Source organism: Crinia signifera, chromosome 9, assembly GCF_055691185.1.
Source record: "Crinia signifera chromosome 9, ASM5569118v1, whole genome shotgun sequence".
Lineage (NCBI taxonomy): Eukaryota > Metazoa > Chordata > Amphibia > Anura > Myobatrachidae > Crinia > Crinia signifera.
This window is the reverse complement of record NC_139225.1, coordinates 148,980,764-149,004,711: the sequence shown is the minus strand read 5'-3', so window position 1 is coordinate 149,004,711 and position 23,948 is coordinate 148,980,764. Positions and strand designations below refer to the sequence as shown.

The 23,948-nt window shown below is 47.9% G+C and overlaps 1 protein-coding gene across 1 annotated transcript in view; it reads right to left on the bottom strand.

The window, feature by feature from the left end:
• Window positions 1–3,595: 3,595 nt before the first annotated feature.
• Window positions 3,596–23,948, bottom strand: part of LOC146036286 (SMH class II histocompatibility antigen, beta-1 chain) — a 96,365-nt gene continuing 76,012 nt past the window's right edge. Inside the window, exons 3-5 of the mRNA XM_083160207.1 lie at window positions 10,858–10,971; window positions 9,710–9,742; window positions 3,596–7,146 (exon numbers count right to left, since the gene is read on the bottom strand). Of these exons, the coding sequence (XP_083016333.1) occupies window positions 7,130–7,146; window positions 9,710–9,742; window positions 10,858–10,971 (164 nt within the window). The 3' untranslated portion in view covers window positions 3,596–7,129. The remainder of the gene's footprint in view (window positions 7,147–9,709; window positions 9,743–10,857; window positions 10,972–23,948) is intronic.

The following is a 23,948-nucleotide window of genomic DNA, read 5'->3' as shown; positions in this document are numbered from 1 at the left end:
TGCTAGAGCTGCGGCTGCTGCCAGTCATAGTACTTGTCTACTAAAGTTGATACTACTATGGGGAAAAACCATAACTAGGGCACTACTGTGGGGCACAACCCTAACTAGGGCACTACTATTAGGGATAGCAGTAACGCATACTTACTCACTCTCCCAGATGTTGCAGGAGACTGCAGAAGAGTGGCTACCTGTCCTGCATCCTGCCCACCTCCAGTTAAATTAGTCCCCAAATTCCCCAGCTGCCCCCTTCCCTGGAATATTCTGGAGAGTAGTATAAAAAGATGGAAAGTATGCAGTAACTAAGGCGCTGCTATGGGGCACAAAATGGAAAAATGATGAGTGTTGTCTCTGTAAAAGCACTTCAGTGGGGGCCCCTTCCAGCTAATAATATGGGGCACATAGAGCTCTGTGTACAAATATAGATGGCATACTGCTGGGGTAGCCAACCCTAGTCCTCGAGAGCTACCAACAGTGCATGTTTTGCAGGTCTCCTCACAGAATCACAAGTGAGCTAATTAGCTCCATCTGTGTATCTTTTAAAATGTGTCAGTGATTAATGAGTGCAGCTGTGCAGCAGCTAGGTTGTCTGGAAAATGTAAACTGTTGGTAGCTCTCGAGGGTTAGGGTTGGCTACCACTGGCATACTGTAAGCAGTAGTTATAAACAGTGGCATGCTAAGTTTATTAATGTTTGCCAAATACTTGGCTGAGTACAGTGGCAGAACTTGTGATTGGTTGGCCCAGGTGCAAAAATATTGTTTGGACCCCTCTCAACTCTAGTACCCTTGTTCACAATACTCTACACAGCAGTGGGTGACAGGGAGAGGCAGAGGTTGAAAGCGTACTGCAGGGAGAGGTTGACATTTAGAAGAAGACCGTGTCAACAAAAGGCAAGTGGAGGCAGAGGGTGACAGCAGCAGGAAGGGGGATGTGATGGGAAGCAGTGGGTTACAGGGAGAGTGTCACGATCCTGACTTCCAAGTGTCTCACAGGCTTGTTTGTATCCATGCTGCTGCTGCATCACATTCCTGCCTGATTATGCACCTGTGGGAATTCCTGGCTGCTGCAGTACACAGAGGCTAACTGTCCCCTCCCATATCTTAACTCCCTCCCTAGTACCTCAACCCATTCTCTAAAAATCTTTAAAAAAACAACCATTTTGATGTCGACCTTTTGTACCTGTCAAATTAATCCACATCAACCATGTGGTCTCAACCTTGACATGTTGATCTTTCATTGGGATACCCTCATAAGGACGGTGTTGAGACAGCACCCCCATAATGGATAAAAGAGAAGTGTATTGGGCCACATCCAAAATGATTGTTTAAAATCTTTTATTAGCTGTTTTAGCAAACACCATAATAAGGTTATAAAACCCCCCATAAGTCAGTATGTAGAAAAACAATTCCATTTAAACCAGGGCTGGGCAACACCGGCCCTCCAGATGTTGATGAACTACACATCCCAGCATGCCTTGCATCCGTTTCAGCATGGCCACATAGCAAAACTAATGCAAAGCATCCTGGGATGTGTAGTTCACAAACATCTGGAGGGCCGGTGTTGCCCAGCCCTGATTTAAACATTCCCCAGTTTATAGGGACAAGCAACCATACAAGGATCACAGGCTTAGAGGGTGGGTATGAAGCCCTCCTTATCATACCCGGGACTGTCAAGTATAGAAAAGTAGATTTCCCCATAGATGTTTAAAATCCATCCTGGTACAGTATTTGGGGGTCCCAAAATAATAGCAAAAGTGCCAACATGTTTCAGACATTAAAATGTCCTTTTAGTGCACTGCAGTAACAGATTAGAGGGAGCTCTCCCATAGGAGAGTGGGATTATTCTGAGTATCCACATACAGATAATCATGTGTCCTTATTGTGTTGAAATCACATAAAAAACTAATTAAAATTAAGTTATTAGTCTGGCTTTTCCACTTTACTGGAATATCTCCTCACTACAGTGTTTTTTCCCCCTAAAGCAGTGGTTCCCAACCCTGGTCCTCAAGTACCCCCAACAGTGCATGTTTTGCAGGTCTCCACACAGAATCACAAGTGCTATAATTAGCTCCACCTGTGGATCTTTTCAAATGTGCCTGAATAATGAGTGCACCTCCCGGGTGACCTGGAAAACATGCACTGTTGGGGGTACTTGAGGACCAGGGTTGGGAACCACTGCCCTAAAGGGTAGCAGTTAGAAGACTCAAACCTGGCCTTCCCATCAAGTAGACACACATTTATAAATATACTGCATATAAATATATATATTTAATTATTTGCTGATTTAAGCTGTTTTTTTCTGACAGATGTTTTTCCTCAAAGGACACAGGCCATGTCTGGTTGTTTGAGACCAAACCAGTCAAATGTTTTTAGTGGTAACTATGTCCACATGAGAAATACCAGACAGTGGGGCAGATGTATTAAACCTGGAGAAGAGATAAACTGGAGACAAAGTGGAAGAATGAACCAGCCAATCAGCTCCCAACTATCATATTCAAACACAACTGATTGGCTGGTGCTTTATCTCCTTCACTTTATATCCAGTTTATCTCTTCTCCAGGCTTAATACATCTGCCTGCCCCTGTTTTAGTTCTTGCCTTTTAATCCCGGTGCAATATTATTCACTTTGTATATATAATCTATATAATCTATGTTCACATTGTAAAGAGGCAACAGTGCCCCTTGTTGTAATCCATGTACTATTTCTTATACTCATAATTGAGGCAAGGGTTAAATTATTTGTTGAAGTACTTTTCTGGGAATCCACCCATCTGGGTATCCTTGAACTTCTCCCACCTGAAACAGATACTGATTCTCTATTTATTTTTAGAAACATCTGTAATCATAGAATTAATGTGTCGAAAGCAAGCATCATTGTTTCCAAGGTGACAGAGGTCAAAAGCCTAATTATACAATCAAGGTTCTGTATATCTTCCAATCTTCAGTTGGCTTAATGAAGGTCAGGTGCTGTGGCTGATTTCAACTAGGGGCTGCAGCCGCCACTGTAAGATTTCCACCTTTATGGACTGCCAAGCAGTTACATGACCTCCCATGGAAAGCTCTCTATACTCATAATATGCTAGATAGGAAAGTTTTTCCTGCCCCTGCACTGCCAGTCTGTACTGCAATAATAGCAATCTCTTTCCATGCAACTCCCCTGCTATCATTGCAGCACTTACCGCATACTTACATACCCTCTCATAAGGGCCAGGATGCTCCTGAAAATGAGGTGGCTGTCCCTGCCTCCTGGACTCCCCAGACCGCCTCCTTGGTCGCCCATTTACAAAGCACAAGTGGGTGGACTCAATGAAAAGATGCACGCTGAATTGTGTCATTGTAGCCCTGCCCCCTTTATACAATTGGGGGCTGTATTGGGCTGTATGCAGAGCCACAATGGCCCAATAACGGGAACACGCACCCAATCAGCCCGTCTTCCCTCTAGCCACGCCCTCTATACACCGAACAGGCATAAAAGTCAGTAATTCCTGATACAATCCCATGAAGACGGTCAGCTTGTTAATGTGTGTGCACATGGGGTTTAACCAGGTTAGTGCAGCCCTGCAATAATGACAGTGCACCAAAGAATATCACACAGAATCAATAAGACAGGTTTATTTTTTAGTTTTATAAGAAACAGGCAAGCGACAGATTTATTCACTTATTATCAATCACCATCAATCATATAGAATTAGTTTACATGAAGCAAAGTTATTGGCGATTATTATGTGACTTCACGCCCTCCCATGACTTATAAGGACAGAGTGTTTGTCTTCTTAAGACTTACACCAGAAAGTAGAAGTACATAGGTATACCAGCATCTATTCTGACCGCAGATCATCCATATGTATCTTGTTGCAAGATTATTATTCTGCTATTATTAAGTGATCCACACGTAATGTGCTTCAGGCTGGGTACATCCTGGAGTGACTTGTCCTCTGCCGTCACGCCAACTAAGTGACCAATTGGGTAAGTACGCAGATTTACCAATCAACCACTCTGGCTTCACATCACAGCTGGATGGGCATTTGAATTTGTCCGCCCAGCTGTGACATCAGCCGCAGCAGCCACTGTGTCAGTGGTGGGCTGACCGCCTGCACACACAGCCAGGTACACCAATATACAGTAGCTGCTGATCTATCGGGAACCAGCTGTGCTGCAGGTCAGATGCGATAGGTCTGTGAATTACATTGTTCAGACATATGGGGTGTACATAACCGCTGACCCACTTGCAGTATATTGGACAATATATTGCCCAGTGTGTACCCAGCTTTAGGCATCCTAACATATATAGCAGTGCAGGGGTTAAACAAAAGCAATATACAGATCTTAAAAGTGTATTTTGGTCAATCACCTAATGCAGTTGTTTTTAGATTGCACCAAGTTCCTGAGAATGCAGTGAATGCATGTACTGTGTGCTAGTGACATTGAGGCATGAAATACCCCAAGCCTCTTTGGGGTCACATTATTTCATTACACAACATGGCTGCCAGGACTGTGACAAACACTGCTTATACCCCTTTCAGACATACTACCCGGGATTTTAGACCCGGTTCAAACCCAGGTTTTTAAAAATCCCGGGTCCATTGCAGGTGCGCAGGACCCGGGATTTTAGAGGACTAAAATCCCGGGTAGAGCCTTTCAGACATACCCTAGTCCCGGGATTGTGCGCGTGCACGTGAAAAATCCCGGGATTTTGCCGTATGTCTGAAAGGGGTATTATTAAGGCACTACAGTTTTAAGCTGAAATGATGTTACTTTTGAGAACTCGTCTTAACAGATATGATAAACTGACAGTGAGGGCTGGCATCTATCAGCCGGGGAAGTGGGGTCGGTGGTAGGTGTTACAGTGAGACAGAAGAAACTTTAGATTTATAATAAGTGATTATCGCACGACCTGTTGGAAAATTAACATGTTTTCAGCATCACCAAAACTGACATGGGACCTTATTCCCCTTTGGGAAATGCAAGGGTACTTATTCAGGTCCCTTGCATTTCCCATGCAAATCAACCAGTGACGCAGGTGACATCCCCTGAGAGTCAATTAGATATACGTGCACCTTCACCATCATTTGCCGGGTGGGGTTGGGAAGGCGAATTCGCAGTCTTGCGAGTCAACCAGAATAACCACCATTGTGTAAGGAACAGGATTTGGTTTGGCCCAATTTGGTGGTGTTTTGAATGTATTTGAAGTCTGACCTCCTATATTCTGCGTTTCAAGTCTTGAATGATGATAGGTCCAAACATTCCCATCATCATGACTCCTCCTCCTACTATACAGCACCAAAAAAAAATGGCATTGTATAGCGGTGGTCAGAGCTCGGATGATACGAGTCAGTGTGAAGCAAGTCATCGGGAAGCCCTTGTCCCATCCCCCTTGTGCGCTGTAAGAGGCAGCTGAGGGGGATTCAAGAGACCAACCTTCCGGCCCTTTACGGGGGAGTTGGGAGGGCCACCTAATTTTTGGAGCCTCCCTGATAATTGGGATCACTTTCTCAATGTGACAACAAGAACTATAAACCATACAAAGGACCAGGTATAGAAAGCTTATATAAAAAAGTGGATATACAGGATATAAACATAAGGCACTTGGAAATTTAGTTTTTTGGAGAACTAGATACAAAATATCTGCAAACAGTGATTAACAAAACACAAATGTCTCATGTCGCTGTCAGCTGTATATAACAGTTATATCCTGACTCTTCTTACGGGTGTGGGTTGTCAGGTCTACAACAACTAGGTCGACAAGCTTTGGGTCGACACCACTAGGTCGACAGGCAGCAAGGTTGACATGGGTCTAGGTAGACCTAATGACCGTTATCCCTTTCTTACAGAGTTTATATAGGAGATGCCAATTGCCACATTGGTTTTAGTTATGGCATTAATACAATCATACATTTATAATTAGGCTCATTGAATGTGAATGTTATTCCCGGTCTGATTCCGGTTTGTTAGCAAAGCAAAAAAGCACACAATGGGGCAAAATTATGCTGCACTGCAGGTGGGGCAGATGTAACATGTGCAGAGAGTTAAGCCCCATGCACAGTACCTGATCCTGGACACGGCCGACATACTTAAGATATCGGCTGCCGGTTGCCGAATTTAGTGTAACCACTGAATGATATCAGTAAATGATATCATTCCGTGACATCACAGTACATGCTGGTCATTGGCTATATAGCTAAATTGACCTGCATGTTCAGTAGATGAGAGGGGTCGTTATTGAGGTGCAGGAGCACACATCTTTAAGGATAGTGAACATATACACTAAACAATGATTTAAAAGATATCGTTCAGATATCGCTCAGAAAGGGCCTTCTTCTTCTAAAATCGCTTCTGAGCGATATATATTTTTTAAATTATCCTCTAATGTGTATGGGGTTTAGAGTTGGGTGCGAGGTGGTCACCCCTGGCGCTATGTGTCCACCACACTGGATCCCCTGCTCGGGTGTGGTACAGGAGTCCGACAGTCGGGATTCCGACAGTCATTAGCCCGACCCAGACGGTGCTCGCCACGCTGCGGGCACAGTGGCTGGCTACGTGAGCCACCTATTCTATTCTCCCTCTATGGGGGTTGTGGACCCAAACGAGTTAAAATAGCCGACGGCCGTCGGGAGCCCGGCTGTCGGTGTTTTGACAGTCGGAATCCCGACGTCGGGTAAATGCCTGTTGGGATCCCAACTGTCGGGACCCTGTCCGGCACCCCCCTGCTCAGCTAAAAAAGTGCAGTGGATCCATATTTCACTTTAAAGTTCCGCAGGTGAGCTGAGAGTCCAGATGGGGAGGTCTGCTGCTGTAACCAGACTGCTCATGGGCCAGAAGCCCCCCGTCCCAACTAGTACAATACTTCTTATTCTATTTATAAGACTGCAAGATCCTTGGTAACATCACGTGTCAAAATTATGTATAATACAGTGCATTTCATTTTATTTATCGTTACTAGCGCAAAAATTATTTACAACACGCAGTTTGCTATATTGTAGAGCTGTAGCTGTATTCCAGGCTTCGTTTTGAAGATCTAGGTCATTGTGGTCTTCAAAAGTGGCTGCTTGCAAATTTTGCAAAGTATAGATGGAAAAAAACAAAGAAAAAAAGGAGCAAAAGTTGTAATTTTCTTCTTCAGATGTTCTCAGGTTATTGGTCTATGAAATCTAAAGGAATAAAGAGAAAATCTTCATTTAGCCTCTGGCCTTGTTTGCTGCTAATATTTAAATGTATATATACATATAGAACAACAGGGTTGCAATCAGGGAGGTACTCTGAAGAGAGGAGAGGGCCCGGCCAGCTCTCTTATAAACTGCCATCAGCGCCTCTCACTCCCCGCCGCCGCCAGACCTGCATTCTCTAATATGCAGGACACATAGCGGAGACAGACACAAGAGGTGCACCTACACCTCTAGCATCTAACAGGAGGGGAGCATAGAGCACCCAGTACTTCCCAGAAGTGCGAAGTCCAGGAGCGCTGACATGCAGCACGCACCCCCTGTCAATGAGCAAGTAACTCACCCTGGGCAACAAGCAAGTAACTCTCCCTGGCAATGAGCATGTATTCCCCCATGGCAACAAGCATGTAACTCCCCCTGGGCAACAAGTGTGTAACTTCCACTGGGCAACGAGCATGTAAGTCATCCTGGGAAACAAGCATGTAACTCCCCCTGGGCAACGAGCAAGAAACTCCCCCTGGGCATCTAGCAAGAAACGCCCCCTTGAAATTAGCATTTAATTCCCCCCCCCCCCCCCCCCCCCCCCATGGGCAACGAGTATGGCTGACTATTTTTTCAGTCTCGGGCCCTATAATTTCTGATGGCAGCCCTGTAGAACAGTCACAGTCATATAGAACAGGTGACTGCTAATGTCAGTAAGGGACAGCATACTGACGCACTTTATAGACAAGTTAGTAGCCCAGAAAAATGACAGAACATCATAACATATAAAAAGTAAGCACACTTTCAGTATGAAGTGTTTTAATTGTAGATGTCCAGTAAATGTATACCTATAATTTGATATATATACTAGATTAGGGGTTCTCAAACTATTTTGCTCTAGGACCCTGTCAGTCAATAAACAAGACCCCAGCAAGGACCCAATACAGGAGCCCAGTAAGTTACCACAGAATGGGTAACCTACTGGGGTCCAGTGTTGAGCTCCTTTCGGAATCCCTACCCTGAATGTGTCTTTAAATACATTCATGCAAATGTTAAAGTTTATATTGAGGATAGTAGGAAGAGGTAGTGGGAGACTTGGCAGGCAGTGAATGACAGGGGGAGGCAGAGGGTGGCAGTGGGAGAGAAGTTAAGGAAACAACTAGCAGGGAGATGCAGAGGCTGACTTGGGGGAGGTAGGCGGTGACAGTAGGAGGCAGGGAGTGACATGGGATGGCAGAAAGTGACTAAGGAGAGGCAGTAGATGATTAGAGTGACCAGGGTAGTAGAGGGTGTCAGGGGTGATGGCAGAGGGAGGCAAAGTGTAACAGGAGATGCAGAGGGTGACTAGGGAGAAGCATAGGATGATGGGGAGACAGAGGGTGGCATTGGGAAACAGTGGGTGATAATGCTGGCAGTGGTTAATGGGGTGGCAGTAGATGGGAGGGAGATGCCAAGGGTGGCAGTGGGAGAGAGGTTTATGCAGTGGCAGGAATGGCAAAGGGTGACAGGGAAGGTAGAGGCTGATTAGGGAGAGGCAGTGGGTGGCACGGGAGGCATAGGTTGGCAGGGGGATGGCAGTAGTTAACATGGGATTGCAGAGAGTGGCAGGAAGGGAGTGGGTAATGGAAGTGGCAAGGGGTAATGGGAATAGCAGAGGGAGGCATTGGCTAGCAGAGGGTGACTAGGAAGAGGCACTGGTTGATTAAGTAATGATTTTACTCCTCTTCCTGACCACCTACTACACTGTGTGCTTCTTTGTCTCCCCCCCCCCCCCATCGACAGACATCAGTCTGTACACCAGGCATGTCCAAACTGTGGCCCACTAGCTGTTGTGAATCTACACAGCCCAGCATGCCTTGCCATAGTTTTAGCATTCCCTAATAGCAAAACTGTGACAAGGCATGTTGGGACTTGTAGTTTCACAACAGCTGGAAGGCCACAGTTTGGACATGCCTGCTGTACTTAATGTTCTCCTCTTGCCCCCTAATGCTCCCCTGCTGCTGCTTCCTTGACCCCCATCCCTGTGGTGCCCACAGATGACCCCCCCCCCCATGCTGCACTTACTAACAAGATGTTCTTCGCTGAGAGCTGGCTTTGAGTATAACTGCAGGCCGCTGATGTTTCATTTGCAAGTTCCTACAGCTCAGAATCCCCAGGTCACGGGTGCATCCTTGCTGCCAGCCATGTGACCCCTATAGATATCTGCATGTAGATGAGAGATCCCAGAGTTCAGCCTGCTGGTGGCTGGGACAGGAGACGCAGAGCACTGGAGTGGGAGCAGAGCTGCCTGAAGACTCCTCAGATATCTTAAGCCAGTTATGCAAGGAGTCTGAAGTAACAGACTATTCATCTGATTTCTCAGACTTCTTGGACCATTGATGGTCAGCAACATGGAGTTGTGACCCCATGCTGAAATAGTCCCAACCCACTTTGTAGTCAGGGTCCCCAGTTTGGGAACCACTGTATTACAGAGTTCTACCTAGTCTGCATATTATCACTGTCAAACAATAATAAAGTTTTGTTCTTTCATTCACAGCTACATTTTTATACAAAACAAACAAAAACTTACATTCGGCCTGTGGTCCACGGAATGATGTTTGGACTAAAAAAAGAAAAAAAAATGATAACTGAGTTATGAAAAGCATAAGTGTTTCTCATTAGGGCAACAGGATTTTACATTACCATTGTCCTACCACGCTGCAATGGCTTCACTTCTTTATGGTGTGTGTGGTCCAAGCCCTCCCCTTCAGCCTTCTGTGAACTACTTCACTGGCTCTACATCCACCTCCGAGTACAATCCATACTGCTCACCCTCACATACAGTATGAAGCTACAACAATCCCACCTCCATCACCAACCTCCTTTCTAATCACCCGCCATCCACCCCCTCTGCTCCTCCAATGACCAATCAAGTGTTGCCCAACTGGTCTGGAACTCACCACTTCTCCCTATTAGAGCATCTTCCAGTATCCACACATCCATATGCAGGGGTTAAAGTGAGGGGGAACGGGGTGAAACTGAGTTCCACCTATAATGGTAGGGTTAACTGAGTGCCACCTCTACCACAGTCCTGAACAGTAATTCCAACAGAAAACCCTGTCCCACCAGCTTCTTCTTCTGGCACGATGTATGTAATGTAAAGTTAAGAGACGATTGTGCTACTGTGTGGTAGGGCACTGGTCTAGGCTCCATCTAATGGGGGTGGGACGGGGGGCGGTGTTAGGGGAACGGAGTTCCACCACCTCTCCAGGACCACTTTAAGCCCTGTCCATATGAACACTGAAGTCTCATGGCTTCATAAAAGCAGCCCTCATAACTATTACTATACCCCTCTGACCTACTCTCTTCTGGTTTTACATTGCTCTCTTTAGACTATAAGCCTATCACAGGCAAGGCTCTCTTTCCATGCTTTCAACTCCTAGCACTATCCCTGTCGCCTCTGTACCAGTCCCCATCCTAGACCAAGGACCCCTATCCCATGTGCCTGCTCACTGGTTCATTGACTGATCTGCTTCCAACTGCTCCATGAAGTGGATCATAATTACTTGCTTTCACTAGCCAGAATGAGTCTTTCTACCTTACCCTCCACTTCCCCCCCAGTTACTGTACATTTTGCTTCTTTTTATTTTTTTTTATATATGTATTAACGTTACTTTATATTTTTTTACCCTGTAGCACATGGTAGATACCCTGAATCACTGTATAATGCATAATTACCTTTTCGACCTCGAATGTATATAACCAGACCAACAATGATGAACACTGTTCCCAGAACAATTCCAACAATTCCAGTCACCTGCTTGTTTCTGGCGGAATCGGACATCCCTGGCTCTAAATCAGGAGGAAAGCGGAGTAAAAGAATAATTCATGATGGGAAAAATCCAGCAAACACTTTTATTGGACTGGGAGATGCTAAAAAATAACGTCATGTACATAACTTTTCATTTAGAACTACAAGTGCCAGTGATGCTGTTAGAAACTGAATGCTGGGCACACACGGGAAGATATATCATTCGTATAATATCCCGGCCATCGGCTTCATGTTTACACCTGATATATCATTCATACAGATGTAGCCTGTCTCATCTTTGCAGGTGCTTGCAAATCTAGCGGCCGGCTACCGCCAGGGGTGTGCACACACAAGATGTTCACGCATCCCGTGGAAACGGAGCTTGGCGGGGGTCCCCGCTGCCTCCCCCGCCTTCGCCACCGGTCCCCCTCCCGCCCCGACCCCCTCGAACTGGGCAGGGCCTCCCTGAAGCGGAGATGGGCAGGGAGACGCTGCCCAGCCACCGTGATACTGGGACACGCGTCTCTATCGCCGGCGCTTGCCAGTGAAAGGGATCTGACGAGCACCTACATCTGTAGACTGTTATTTAGACATGATCATTGTTGTGTGAATTCGCACCGATTATCGATCAATTGCGCATACATTCGAAACACATGCACCAGGCCAGAGAGCGACAATCCCACGATTAGTCTTATCGCAAGCTGTTCACAAGTTGATGGACAGGAAGATGCCAATTGTGGGTGTCTACCACCTTTTTTCTGTGAGTGGCAGGAAAAAACGCAGATGTTCCCAAGTGGTTTCAGGGAGAGCCTGTTGGCCTTTTTGTATCACACACACTTGTGGAGGATCAGGGTTACACAGACTGCGCACCAGTAAATCATTCCATTGTGAGTGAGTTGAGCACGGATTTGCAGCTGGCCGCTTGCAAACTTGCACAGGGTGGGTTTTTCCTCTGTCTGGACAGTGGTTATCTTATAGCCTAAATAACTCCCATAGACCTATTGCGTTGGCTGTGCAGCCTGGCAGATTCAATATCTTAAGGTGTGTACATATGGGCGATAGCTGTGCTATTCGATCCCGATCGGATCAAATCGCACGGCAAGCCAAAAGACATGCATGCAATCTCTTATATATTTAGCCAGATCTGTCACTCATCCCCTGTGTATATAACGTTCCCGCCCAGCAGGATACACAAACCCACCCCCCCTAGGGAAAAGACCAGTGTTCTATGTGTATAACGTTCCCGCCCAGCGTTATACACAAACCCGCCCCCCCTCCAGGGCCGGATTAACAATGGGCCTGATGGAGCTACAGCTCCAGGCCCACTCTCCAAATAGGTCCATTTTGTAGCTGAGGGCCAGGGCTTTCCAAGGAGCCCAGCCCCGCATCGCTGGCCCCCCGGGAACCAGAGATACCGCCAGGCAAAGCTGGAACGTTTTTCTTATAAGATAACATCCGACCCCCACCCAGTTCCAACGGCATCACAGAAGCTCAAGGGCCTTCAATCTGATACCAGGCAGGTCCATATGGGTTCATTGGTTCTAGAGAGATTGCGGGTAAACCGATTTTTTTCATTTCTGAAATGTAATTTCATGGCTGTTCATTAGGGAAGCCAATCCCGGGGCATTTTTTCAATCCCGGGATTCGGGATTGAAAAATGCTCAATCCCGGGATTCCCGGGATCCCCGGATTGGCTTTCCTAATAAAAAAAACACCCTGGCCGCCCGCATTTTCTTACTTTTGCGGCCGGGTTGCTGGGTGGGTGGGCAGTTTCATACTGCCGGGACCCCGGGTTGCTGTTTGCTGGCTAGGTGGGCGGGCTGGAGTGCGCCTTCATAGTGCCGGGAGCCATGGGGGAGCGGGACTGCGGACTCTGCAGAGTCGCTTGCTGCCTTGCTGTGGGCGGGCGTGATCTCTGCCTGCCTTCCTGTACAGCGTGACCTCTGATGTCACGCTGAGAGGTCACGCTGCGCAGTGCTCTCCGGCTATGGGAGAAGCCGGGCAGCGTCTGAGCGATGCTCAGACGCTGCCCGGCATTAGACTGCGCATGCGCAGTCTAATCCCGAAATCCCGGGATTGGAATCTCCAATCCCGGGATTGAAATCCCGGTGTTTTGGGGGCCAAATCCCGGGATCCCGCCGATCCCGATCCCGGGATTGGCCACCCTACTGTTCATGTTGTTTGAGGACAGATTTTTCTGGAACCCAACGGCCCAGTTTCACAGGACCAAAATCATTTGAAAATCATTCGAAGCCCACATGTACATGGGTCAGTTGGTTCTGAAGATATAGCTGGTTGTTCAAAACGGGGGGGGGGGGGGGGGGGGGGTTGTTTTCTCTTCTCATACCAGAAAATGCAGGGACTAGGCTCGTGTAAAAGGGGCCAGCCCGGGTAAGTCCCTGCATTTTTTGGTGTGAAGGGGGTATTATTTCAAAAACTCAGGACCTGCATTGTTTTGCATACAGCCGGTCAGCTCCCTGTTCTCTGCTTGGCTGTCAATGGCTGTCATTTCTGCCCGGCGGCGGCTGTCCCCCAGTTACCGCAATCATGTATTCCCCCTTGGCAATGAGCATGCAATCCCACATGGCAATGAGCATGGAACTCCTGGCATTGAGCATGGAACCCCTGGCAATGAGCATATAGGTAAGCAGCACTTATGTAGCACAATTTCTAATAGGCATTATGGTGTTTGGCATAATACGTAATGGACATTATGGTGTGTGGCTTAATATGTAATGGCCATTATTGTGTAATTTTTTATGCACGCCTTTGGCACGCAATGCCCCTGTTTATGAAGCATATTGTGCATTATTGTTCAATCTGGTATAGTGTGTATTTTGGCTCAATCCATGTGGCAAAATGTGAATTTTGCCTTAATCTGTGTGGCATAATGTGAATTTTGCCTTAATCTGTGTGCCATAGTGTGAATTTTGGCAAAGTCCGTGTAAATTTTTTGCTCATTCCATGTGGCATAATGTGTAAGAGGCAAGTTGTCACATTTCGTGAAGCACCAGCTGGAGTGTAACGGAGGCTGGGTGCTTTAAAATAAGGTTGTTGCATTAACGACAGAAGGGAGTGAAGCAATGAGATGAAGTAAAACCTTATTTGGTACTTATGTACTAACTGGGCTGCCGATTTTGAAATCGGGTCCATCGCATCGCATCCGACCATATCGCATGCGATGCGATGACCCGATTTTTCCATAGGATTCAATGTTAAAATGGACTGAGTCCATTTTAACATGGAATTCAATGGGAAAAGGGGTCCTTTTCATACCCCTACTATCCAAGTGGGCATGGAGTTGGATATAAACCTGTGGCGAGCATAGCGAGCCACCGAGCCCGAAGCGTGGCGAGCGTAGCGTGCCCCGCGAGGGGACACAGAATACCGTCCCCTCGCCACGCTTCGGGCTCGGTGGCTCACTACGCTCGCCACAGGTTTATATCCGACTCCATGCCCACTTGGATAGTAGGGGTATGAAAAGGACCCCTTTTCCCATTGAATTCCATGTTAAAATGGACTCAGTCCATTTTAACATTGAATCCTATGGAAAAATCGGGTCATCGCATCGCATGCGATATGGTCGTATGCGATGCGATGCAATATCGCATCGCATCTGATTGTATGCCTTAAGTTAAGGCATACAATCAAAAAATCGGCAGCCCAGATAATACATAAGTACCCCTTATTTAATGAAGATACTGCGGCAGGTTCCGTGGTACACAGGTATTAGAGTGAGACGATCAGCAGGAGTAGAAGATTACTTCACCGGAGGCGCAGGAACTGTAGAGAATGGTACAGACAGCGAGGAGTGAACAATGATGTATATGGATGGACATCATTGTACTGACTGCCGGCAAGTCAGTATTTGAAGGGTGAGCTGTGCGGCGATTGGATGGCTGTTTGACAGCACTAGGTGGAGCCGCGCAGTATAGGATGATGAATCCCAAAAGATGGCCGCCGCCAGCGGAGGCGACAGAAACCAGCTGGCGGGGATTGTGCGCACATGTGCTGCTGCCAGTGATTCAAGCCAGAGACCAGACCAAACACAGACCTGTCATGGCGGCTCATATCTCACGCCAACCAGACCCTGCATGGCACCGGAGTACACGCCACCACTGTCACCTGGTGGTGACAGTGCAAGAGTATGCACACCACCAGCATAAGGAACAGGAGCTGAGGTGAGCGCTGTGGCAGGAGACACACTGATATAAGTCTTAGGGCTAGGCACAGCACAGGGGAACTGGGTAGCAGCCATTGTGGTCGTGACAGCACCCTCCCTTTTACGAGTGGCCCCAGGACACTCTTTGGGCTTGGTTGGGAATTTCCTATGAAAGTCTCTTATCATTCTGGGAGCATGTACCTCAGAAGCATTGGTCCAGGACCTCTCCTCTGGCCTGTAGCCTTTCCAGTCGATTAAGTACTGTAATCGTTTGTACCGGATGCGAGAGTTCAGAATGCGGGCCACTTCATATTCGACGCCCCTGTGAGTAAAAACTACTAAAATACTTTTGTGAAGCTTTGGTCAATGATTTCCTTACTTTCCTCCAATGTTGTCGAAGTTGCTGGAGGGTTAAAGCTACCGCTGGCACAGATGTTGAAGGTAGCCGCTGGAAATCAGGAACCCTAGGATGGAAGCCATAGTTAATAAAGAAAGGAGTGGAAGAAGACGAATGGTACTGATTGTTATGCCCAAATTCGGCCCGTGGTAACACCTCAACCCAGTCATCTTGGGAGAAGGAAACATGCAAACGAAGAAAAGTCTCTACATCCTGGTTGACTCTCTCCGTCTGGCCATTAGACTGCGGATGGTAGGCTGTACTAAAATTAAGCTGAATTTTAAGAACTTTACATAAAGCTCGCCAGAATTTTGCAATGAATTGTACACCTCGATCAGACACAATTTCTTCAGGTAGCCCATGGGTTCTGAAGATCTCTTTGATAAAAAGGTTGGCTAACTTCGGAGCTGAAGGTAAACCCCGTAGTGGTATGAAGTGAGCCATCTTAGAAAATCTGTCTATGACGACCCATATGGTGGTATAACCATCGGATGATGGAAGGTCGGTAATAAAGTCCATTGACAAGTGAGTCCAAGGCCCTTTTGGAATGGAAAGTGGCCTCAATGGACCTGCTGGAGCTAAATTGGAAGATTTATGTTGGGCACAATGAGGGCAGGAAGCAATGTATTCCTGAACATCTTTCTTTAGAGCAGGCCACTAATACCGTCGAGAAAGGAATTTGTAGGTCTTCTGGATCCCTGGGTGACCGGAGAACTTGGAATCATGGGCCCAACGCAGAATCTGCTTCCTTGAGCTAGGCTTAACAAAGGTTTTACCTTGAGGAACTGGCACTTGCACAGTTGTTGCAGCAAAAGCGAGAGGATCAATAATTGGACTTCCTTCATAGGATTTAGACTCCTCCTCAGTTTCCCACAACCTAGACAGAGCATCTGCCTTACGATTCTTCGCCCCAGGAGAAAAAGACAATTTGAAATTAAATCTAGAAAAGAACAATGCCCTATGAACGAGGATTAAGACATTGAGCATTTTTTAAATAAAGCAAATTCTTGTGATCAGTAATAACATTGATAACATGAATTGCCCCCTCGAGTAGATACCGCCACTCCTCCAAGGCCATTTTTATAGCTAACAGTTCTTGGTCCCCTATGGCATAGTTCTGTTCAGCCGGGGAGAATTTCTTAGAGAAGAAACCACATGGATGCAACTGTCCGTCAGTCTTAGTCTGGGAAAGCACCGCTCCCACGCCGATGGCAGAGGCGTCGACCTCCAGAGTGAAGGGCAGACTGAAATCTGGTTGAGCCAGAACTGGTGCAGAAATGAATTTTTCTTTGAGAAGCAAGAAGGCATTAGAAGCCTCAGTAACCCATTTGGAGGGTTTGGCATCTTTGCGGGTAAGGGCAGTTATTGGAGCAACAATAGTAGAAAAGCCTTTGATGAATTTTCTATAATAATTTGCAAATCCGAGGAACCTTTGGACCCCTCGGAGGGTATGAGGACGAGGCCACGACTGGATTGCTTCCACTTTAGCTGGATCCATTTCCAGACCGGAGCCAGGTACAATGTGCCCTAAGAAGGGTATGGATGAGACCTCAAAAATAAATTTTTCCAGTTTACAGAAAAGGAAGTTCTTTCTGAGGCGAGAGAGTACTTCTTTGACAATTTCTCGATGTTTTTGAAGATTGTTGGCAAATATCAAGATATCGTCAAGGTAGACTACCACATGTTTGTACAGAAGATCACGGAACAGTTCGTTCATGTAAGACTGAAAAACCGCTGGGGCATTACTTAGACCAAAAGGCATGACAAGATATTCATAGTGTCCATCTCTTGTATTAAAAGCAGTCTTCCACTCATCTCCCTCACGAATGCGAATGAGATTGTAAGCTCCGCGGAGATCTAACTTTGAAAAGATGGTTGCCCCTTTGATTCTATCAAAAAGTTCTGTGATGAGTGGCAGCGGGTAACGATTTTTTATGGTAATTTAATTTAAACCTCGATAGTCAATGCAAGGCCGTAACCCTCCATCCTTTTTTTTGACAAAAAAGAAACCAGCACCGGCAGGCGAAGATGAGGGGCGGGTGAACCCTTTGGCTAGATTTTCTTCGATATAATCGGACATAGCTTGAGTCTCAAGCAATGACAAAGGGTAAGTGTGACCCCGAGGAGGATTTTTCCCTGGTATCAGCTCGATAGAGTAGTCCCACGGACGATGAGGAGGTAATTTGTCGGTAGCCTTTTTACAAAATACATCGGAAAAGTCTTGATATGGGGTAGGTAACCCTTCTGGAATCTGAAGGGAGACTTGACGTGTAGGTGCCATAGATTTGAGACATGATTTGGTACAGGTGGCACCCCAAGTTTGAACCTGGGACGTAACCCAATTGATACTGGGATTATGGGTACGTAGCCAGGGGAGACCCAAAACTATTGGGTAGGAGGATTTGGGAATGACAAAGAACTGTATTTTTTCAACATGTAGTCCAATTTGCAGAGTTAATGGTTGAGTTTTTAAAGTGACAGTCTCTCCTAATATATGACTCCCATTGACAGTGGTAAGGTACACTGGGCGCTGAAGGGGGGTGGTAGGTAGACGCCAACGTTTGACAACATCAGTGGTGATGAAACTTTCTGCTGCTCCTGAGTCGAGAAGAGCTGGCAACTGGCTGAACTCATGTTTAACTTGTAAAGAAACTTGCAGAATACAGTCTTTGTTATTTGGAGAGGTGATAACAACCCCTAACCTGCCCTCTCTCTTACAAGTTAGGTTCTGGCGTTTCCCGGCTTCTTAGGACAGGAATCGACAGCATGCTGGGGATCAGCACAATAAAGAAAAAGGCGTGCGTCATGATGACGTTTATGCTCAGCTGGAGTCAATTTTAAGCATGTTGACCTGCATTGGTTCCTCCGCTGGTAATGAAGTAGATTTAGATGCTTGAAAAGCTGAACTAGGAGTGACTCGATTTCTCTCTTGATTTCTCTCTCTGAGTCTCAGGTAAATTTTAGTGTAGAGAGAGATCAGATCTTCTAGTCTGGAAGGCAGATCTCTTGCCGCAAGTTCATCTTTAATTTTATCCTTAGAGTCCATTCATCAAGTCCGCAAGAAAGGCCTCTTCATTCCAGGCTAATTCAGCTGCCAGGATTTTTAACTGAATTAGATATTGACCTACTGTCCTAGAACCTTAACGTAGGTGTAGAATTTCCATTGCAGCTGAACTGAGTCGACCTGGTTCGTAGAAGATGATTTTAAATGTGGAGATAAAATGAGCATAATCTGCTAGAAGGGGATCTGCTTTTTCCCACAGGGGGGATGCCCAATTAAGAGCAGAGCCAGTAAGGAGGGACATCACATAAGCTACCTTGGTTCGCTCAGTAGGAAAATATGAAGACTGAAGCTCAAAATTAATTTCACATTGGTTAATGAAACCTCTACAGTTTTTTGGATTGCCATCAAACTTAGTTGGAGTAGGAAGTTGTAGATGAGCAGTGACTCCTGTCGTTGGGGACTAGGCGATGGCGCCGGTGTAACTATTGACCCTTGGCCCTTTTGCAAAGTTGTTTGAAGAGTGTCCAGTCTTTTTATCAGGCCCTGGAGGGCATGAATGACTTGCTCCTGAGTGGCCTCCTGTTGATCCAGGCGAGCCGCCAGTTGTTGTACTGGAGCAGTTACTCGCTCCTGACTAGATGCTGGATCCATGGAGTCAGTACAAACTGTCATGTTTCGTGAAGCACCAGCTGGAGTGTAGCGGAGGCTGGGTGCTTTGATATAAGGTTGTTGCATTAACGACAGAAGGGAATGAAGCAATGAGATGAAGTAAAACCTTATTTAATGAAGATACTGCGATACAGGTTGTAAATAGTGGCACAATAATAATACTGTAATTTCTGGTATGATAAAAGTCAATAATATACAATTCTTGCAGAAGTTGAAGATGCTTGGTAATTGGGTATTTGAAGAAATATTGGAGGATGGGTTGAAGAATTGGATGATTGGATTTAGGGTTAGATGATTGGATGAAGAATTGGATGATTGGATGAAGACTTGAATGATTGGATGAAGATTGGATGATTATAATAATAATTGGATGGTTGAATGAAGATTGAATGATTGGAAGAATAATTGGATGGTTGGATGAAGATTGGATGATTGAGTAAAGAATTGGAGAATTGAATGAGGATATGATGATGAAGTCTGAATGACCTTGCTGAATAGGATCGTGGCTGCAGAACCAGAAGTAACTGTGGAGAATAACTGTCAGGAGTGAGGAGAAAGATAATACCCCTTTGGGGGGCTAACATTGTCCAGTCTGTTTAGGCGGCAGCAGGTTCCGTGGTACACAGGTATAGCAGTGAGACGATCAGCAGGAATGGAGGATGACTTCACCGGAGGCGCAGGAACTGTAGAGAATGGTACAGACAGCCAGGAGTGAACAATGATGTATATGGATGGACATCATTGTACTGACTGCCGGTCTTGCCCGGCAAGTCAGTATTTGAAGGGTGAGCTGTGCGGCGATTGGATGGCTGTTTGACAGCACTAGGTGGAGCCGCGCAGTATAGACTGATGGATCCCAAAAGATGGCCGCCGCCAGCGGAGGCGACAGAAACCAGCCGGCGGGGATTGTGCGCACATGCGCTGCTGCCGGCGATTCCAGCCAGAGACCAGACCAAACACAAACCTGTCATGGAGGCTCATATCTCACGCCACCCAGACCCTGCATGGCACCAGAGTACACGCCACCACTGTCACCTGGTGGTGACAGTGCGAGAGTATGCACACCACCAGCATAAGGAACAGGAGCTGAGGTGAGCGCTGTGGCAGGAGACACGCTGATATAAGTCTTAGGGCTAGGCACAGCACAGGGGAACTGGGTAGCAGCCATTGTGGTTGTGACACAAGTACAAAGAAAGGTGGACACTAGTACACAAATATGCGCTTAAAAGAGCAGCAGGTGTAAAAACAGTAAAATGGTGTCCCCACACCAAAAAAGTGACAATATGCAAAGGGTTCTGTGTTCCTATGAAACACAGATGATAACTGTTTTCTTCACTAGCGCTACAAAAGAGGAAAAGGACATTCCCTGGTATGTGAAGGGCGTCTCCTCTTCTCCGTTATTCAGATAGACTCGTGTAGTTATTATCACCACGTGAGGGGTACAAGGAAGAAATACCGTACGCCCCTGTTAGGGAGGGAACGGCTCCTCTTCTCCGTAACTGGATAGCAGCTGGGGATTCCTATATCTGCTAGGGATCTTTCCTAAATGTGATGAACTCCAACACAACCAATTTCATAGGTGGAAATGGGAGAGAAGTAGGACATAGTGTAATACTGATAAGGGAAGTTTTATTTCACACAGCATAAAACACAGATAAAAAGGCAGGTAATAGATAAAACATGGGGTGTTTAAAAAGAGAGACCCCCGGAGTCAAGACTGGTTACCGGAGTGGATGGAGAACTGGGATGGATTACAGTTCTCATAAGCGCTTAGGTAAAACAGTTCCGGATACTGTCCCACAGAAGGCAAACAGGTCCGGCCACACAGTCTCCAACAGCAGGGGTGCACAGGTCCAACGCGTTTCAACCCTGTTCCGGGGTCTTTATCAAGTGTTTTATGCTGTGTGAAATAAAACTTCCCTTACACTATGTCCTACTTCTCTCCCATTTCCACCTATGAAATTGGTTGTGTTGGAGTTCATCACATTTAGGAAAGATCCCTAGCAGATATAGGAATCCCCAGCTGCTATCCAGTTACGGAGAAGAGGAGCCGTTCCCTCCCTAACAGGGGCGTACGGTATTTCTTCCTTGTACCCCTCACGTGGTGATAATAACTACACGAGTCTATCTGAATAACGGAGAAGAGGAGACGCCCTTCACATACCAGGGAATGTCCTTTTCCTCTTTTGTAGCGCTAGTGAAGAAAACAGTTATCATCTGTGTTTCATAGGAACACAGAACCCTTTGCATAGTGACACAAGTACAGTTTAATGGGGTTACAATTGTGTTGCATGATTTGAGATTGTAAGCTTGCAGCAGGGCTCTCCTACCTCCATGTCTGTCTGTTGTTACCCAGTTTGTTTTATCACTGTCTACTATTGTAAAGCGCAACAGAATCTGCTGCGCTATATAAGAAACTGTAAATAAATAAATAAATATAGGGGTATATGGTGTGGTAAACTTAGGTGACCACATAAAAGGTGCTGAAATGTTGTCTACCAAGTTTTGGCTTTCAGTATTTTTTTTATGACTGGAGTGCCGCCTCTTCCCACAAGTATCTTAGGACATCTGCATCCTGCGGGTGCACCTTTGGAGGGCACCCTCCAGTATATCTCCCTGCATTTTTCCTATGCCAGCCCCCTGCTTTTTCCAGGCATATATAATTAGTTGAAAGTACAGTATGTTATTATTCTCATCCTTGCTGGCGGGTCGCCAGAACGTACGCGCTGGCGCCACGCCAGCGAGGAGACTGAGACGTGCATGCGTCTCACGCGCACGCGCGTCTCAGTCTCCGTCGCTAGCGCGGCGGAAACCCTGTCCGTCTCTGCCTCAGGGAGACGGGGGGGGGGGTTAGGGGGGGGTTAGGGGGGGTGCGGGCAGGCGGCGGGGACCCGGGGAACGTATGGAAGCGCCGTCGGAAGAGGACGCGCGCCTCTCGTGCGCGCGCGTCCCCTTCTCACCATCGCCATGGCGCTGGCGGGGGATGGCGGCTGGCGACGCCAGTGCCATCCCCTGCAAAGATGGGACCTGACCCATCTGTATTTACACCATGAGCAGACCACCCAAACAGAACACTGGTCACCCCCCCCCCACATTATTAGATGCTGGCCACAACCCCTATTATTGCGCATAATAGGCCCTTGATCATTTTCAGCTCCAGGCCCATTTATACCTTAATCTGGCACTGCCCCTAAGAAAAAGACCAGTGTTCTACTCACCCCACCCCCTTGACATCACCTCCCCCGCCCAGTCAGGGCTACAGTACACGCCCACCATCCACCATTTCTCCACAGCCACCATCCACCATTACTCCCGCACCCCCCCCAGACACCCGCGACCCCCTCACGCGATTCGTGGGACCCCGCGACCTCCCGCGATTCGCGGGCCCTCCGCAACTCCCCCGCGATTCGCGGGCCCCCCCGCGACCCCCCCTCCCGTAATTTGCGGAACCCCCCCGCCCCCCTCCCGTGATTCGTGGGACCTCTGCGACCCCCCCTCCCGCGAATCGCGGGCCCCCCCCGCGACCCCCCCTCCCGCGATTCACGGCACCCCTGCACCCCCCCTCCTGCGATTTGCGGTGCCCCCTCCCACGATTTGCGGACCCAAGCCCCCTCCTGCAATTCACGGCACCCCCCGCGGACCCCCTCCTGTGATTTGCTGCCCCCCCGCAATCCCCCCTCCCGTGATTCGCGGGCCCCCCGCAATTCACGGGCCACCCGCGCCCCCCCTCCCACGATTCGCCACACCCCCCTCCCGCGATTTGCGAACCCCAGCCCCCTCCCGCGATTCACGGCACCCCCCTCCTGCGATTTGCAGAACCCCGCGACCCCCACTCCCGTGATTCGTGCCCCCCCTCACACGCGATTTGCGGACCTCTGCCCCCTCCCGTGATTCACGGCACTCCCACGCCCCCCTCCCGCGATTCACCCCCCCTCCCACGATTTGCAGATCCCCTCCCATGACCCCCCTCCCGCGATTCATAACCCACCCAGCACCCCCCTCCCGTGATTCGCGGACCCCCGCAAACCCCCACTGCGCCCCCCCTCCCACAATTCATTGCACCTCCCGCGATTCACAGACCCCCACAACCCCCCATCTCGCAATTCACTGACCCCCACAACCCCCCTCCCGCAATTTGCGGACTCCCCTTCCCGCGATTCAACCCCCCCCGCGCCCCCTCCCGCGATTTGCGGATCCCCGTCCCGCTAATCGCAGAACCCTGCACCCCCCTCCCGCAATTTGCAGACCCCCTTCTGGCAATCCCCCCCCAGCGGACCCCCGCGACCCCGCTCCTGCATTTCACATACCCCCGTGAGAATGGGGGATCCTGTACTGCCACAAGCAGGTGCTGCCCCTAGGAGGGAAATCCGGCCCTAGCTGCCGCCCTGCAGGTTCCCCCACTGCCAGAAGTGTCCCCACGGTCCTCTGCACCAGCGCCACAACTTTTATCAATGTCTTGCCCACATACCACTATTATACAGCCTCCTGCTCTCATGCACGCTCACTCCCTCCCAGTGGGAGGAGACGCTCACCCACTGCCGGGAGCTGCATACTGTCCCCCACCCTCCTCCAGTTCTAGAGATGCCCATCGACCATCAATGATTTCAAATCATCGATGGTTTATTGCCGATGTTGAATACTTTTGCCATCGATGTGGGAGGACCAGATGGTTTCCCTACATCGATGGCAAAGGAGAACCGATCAAGTTTCAAATTTTTTTAAGGTGCAGGGACACGGAGCATAGTTCCGCCCCCCCACACCACCGAGTTCTGATTGACCCACGGCC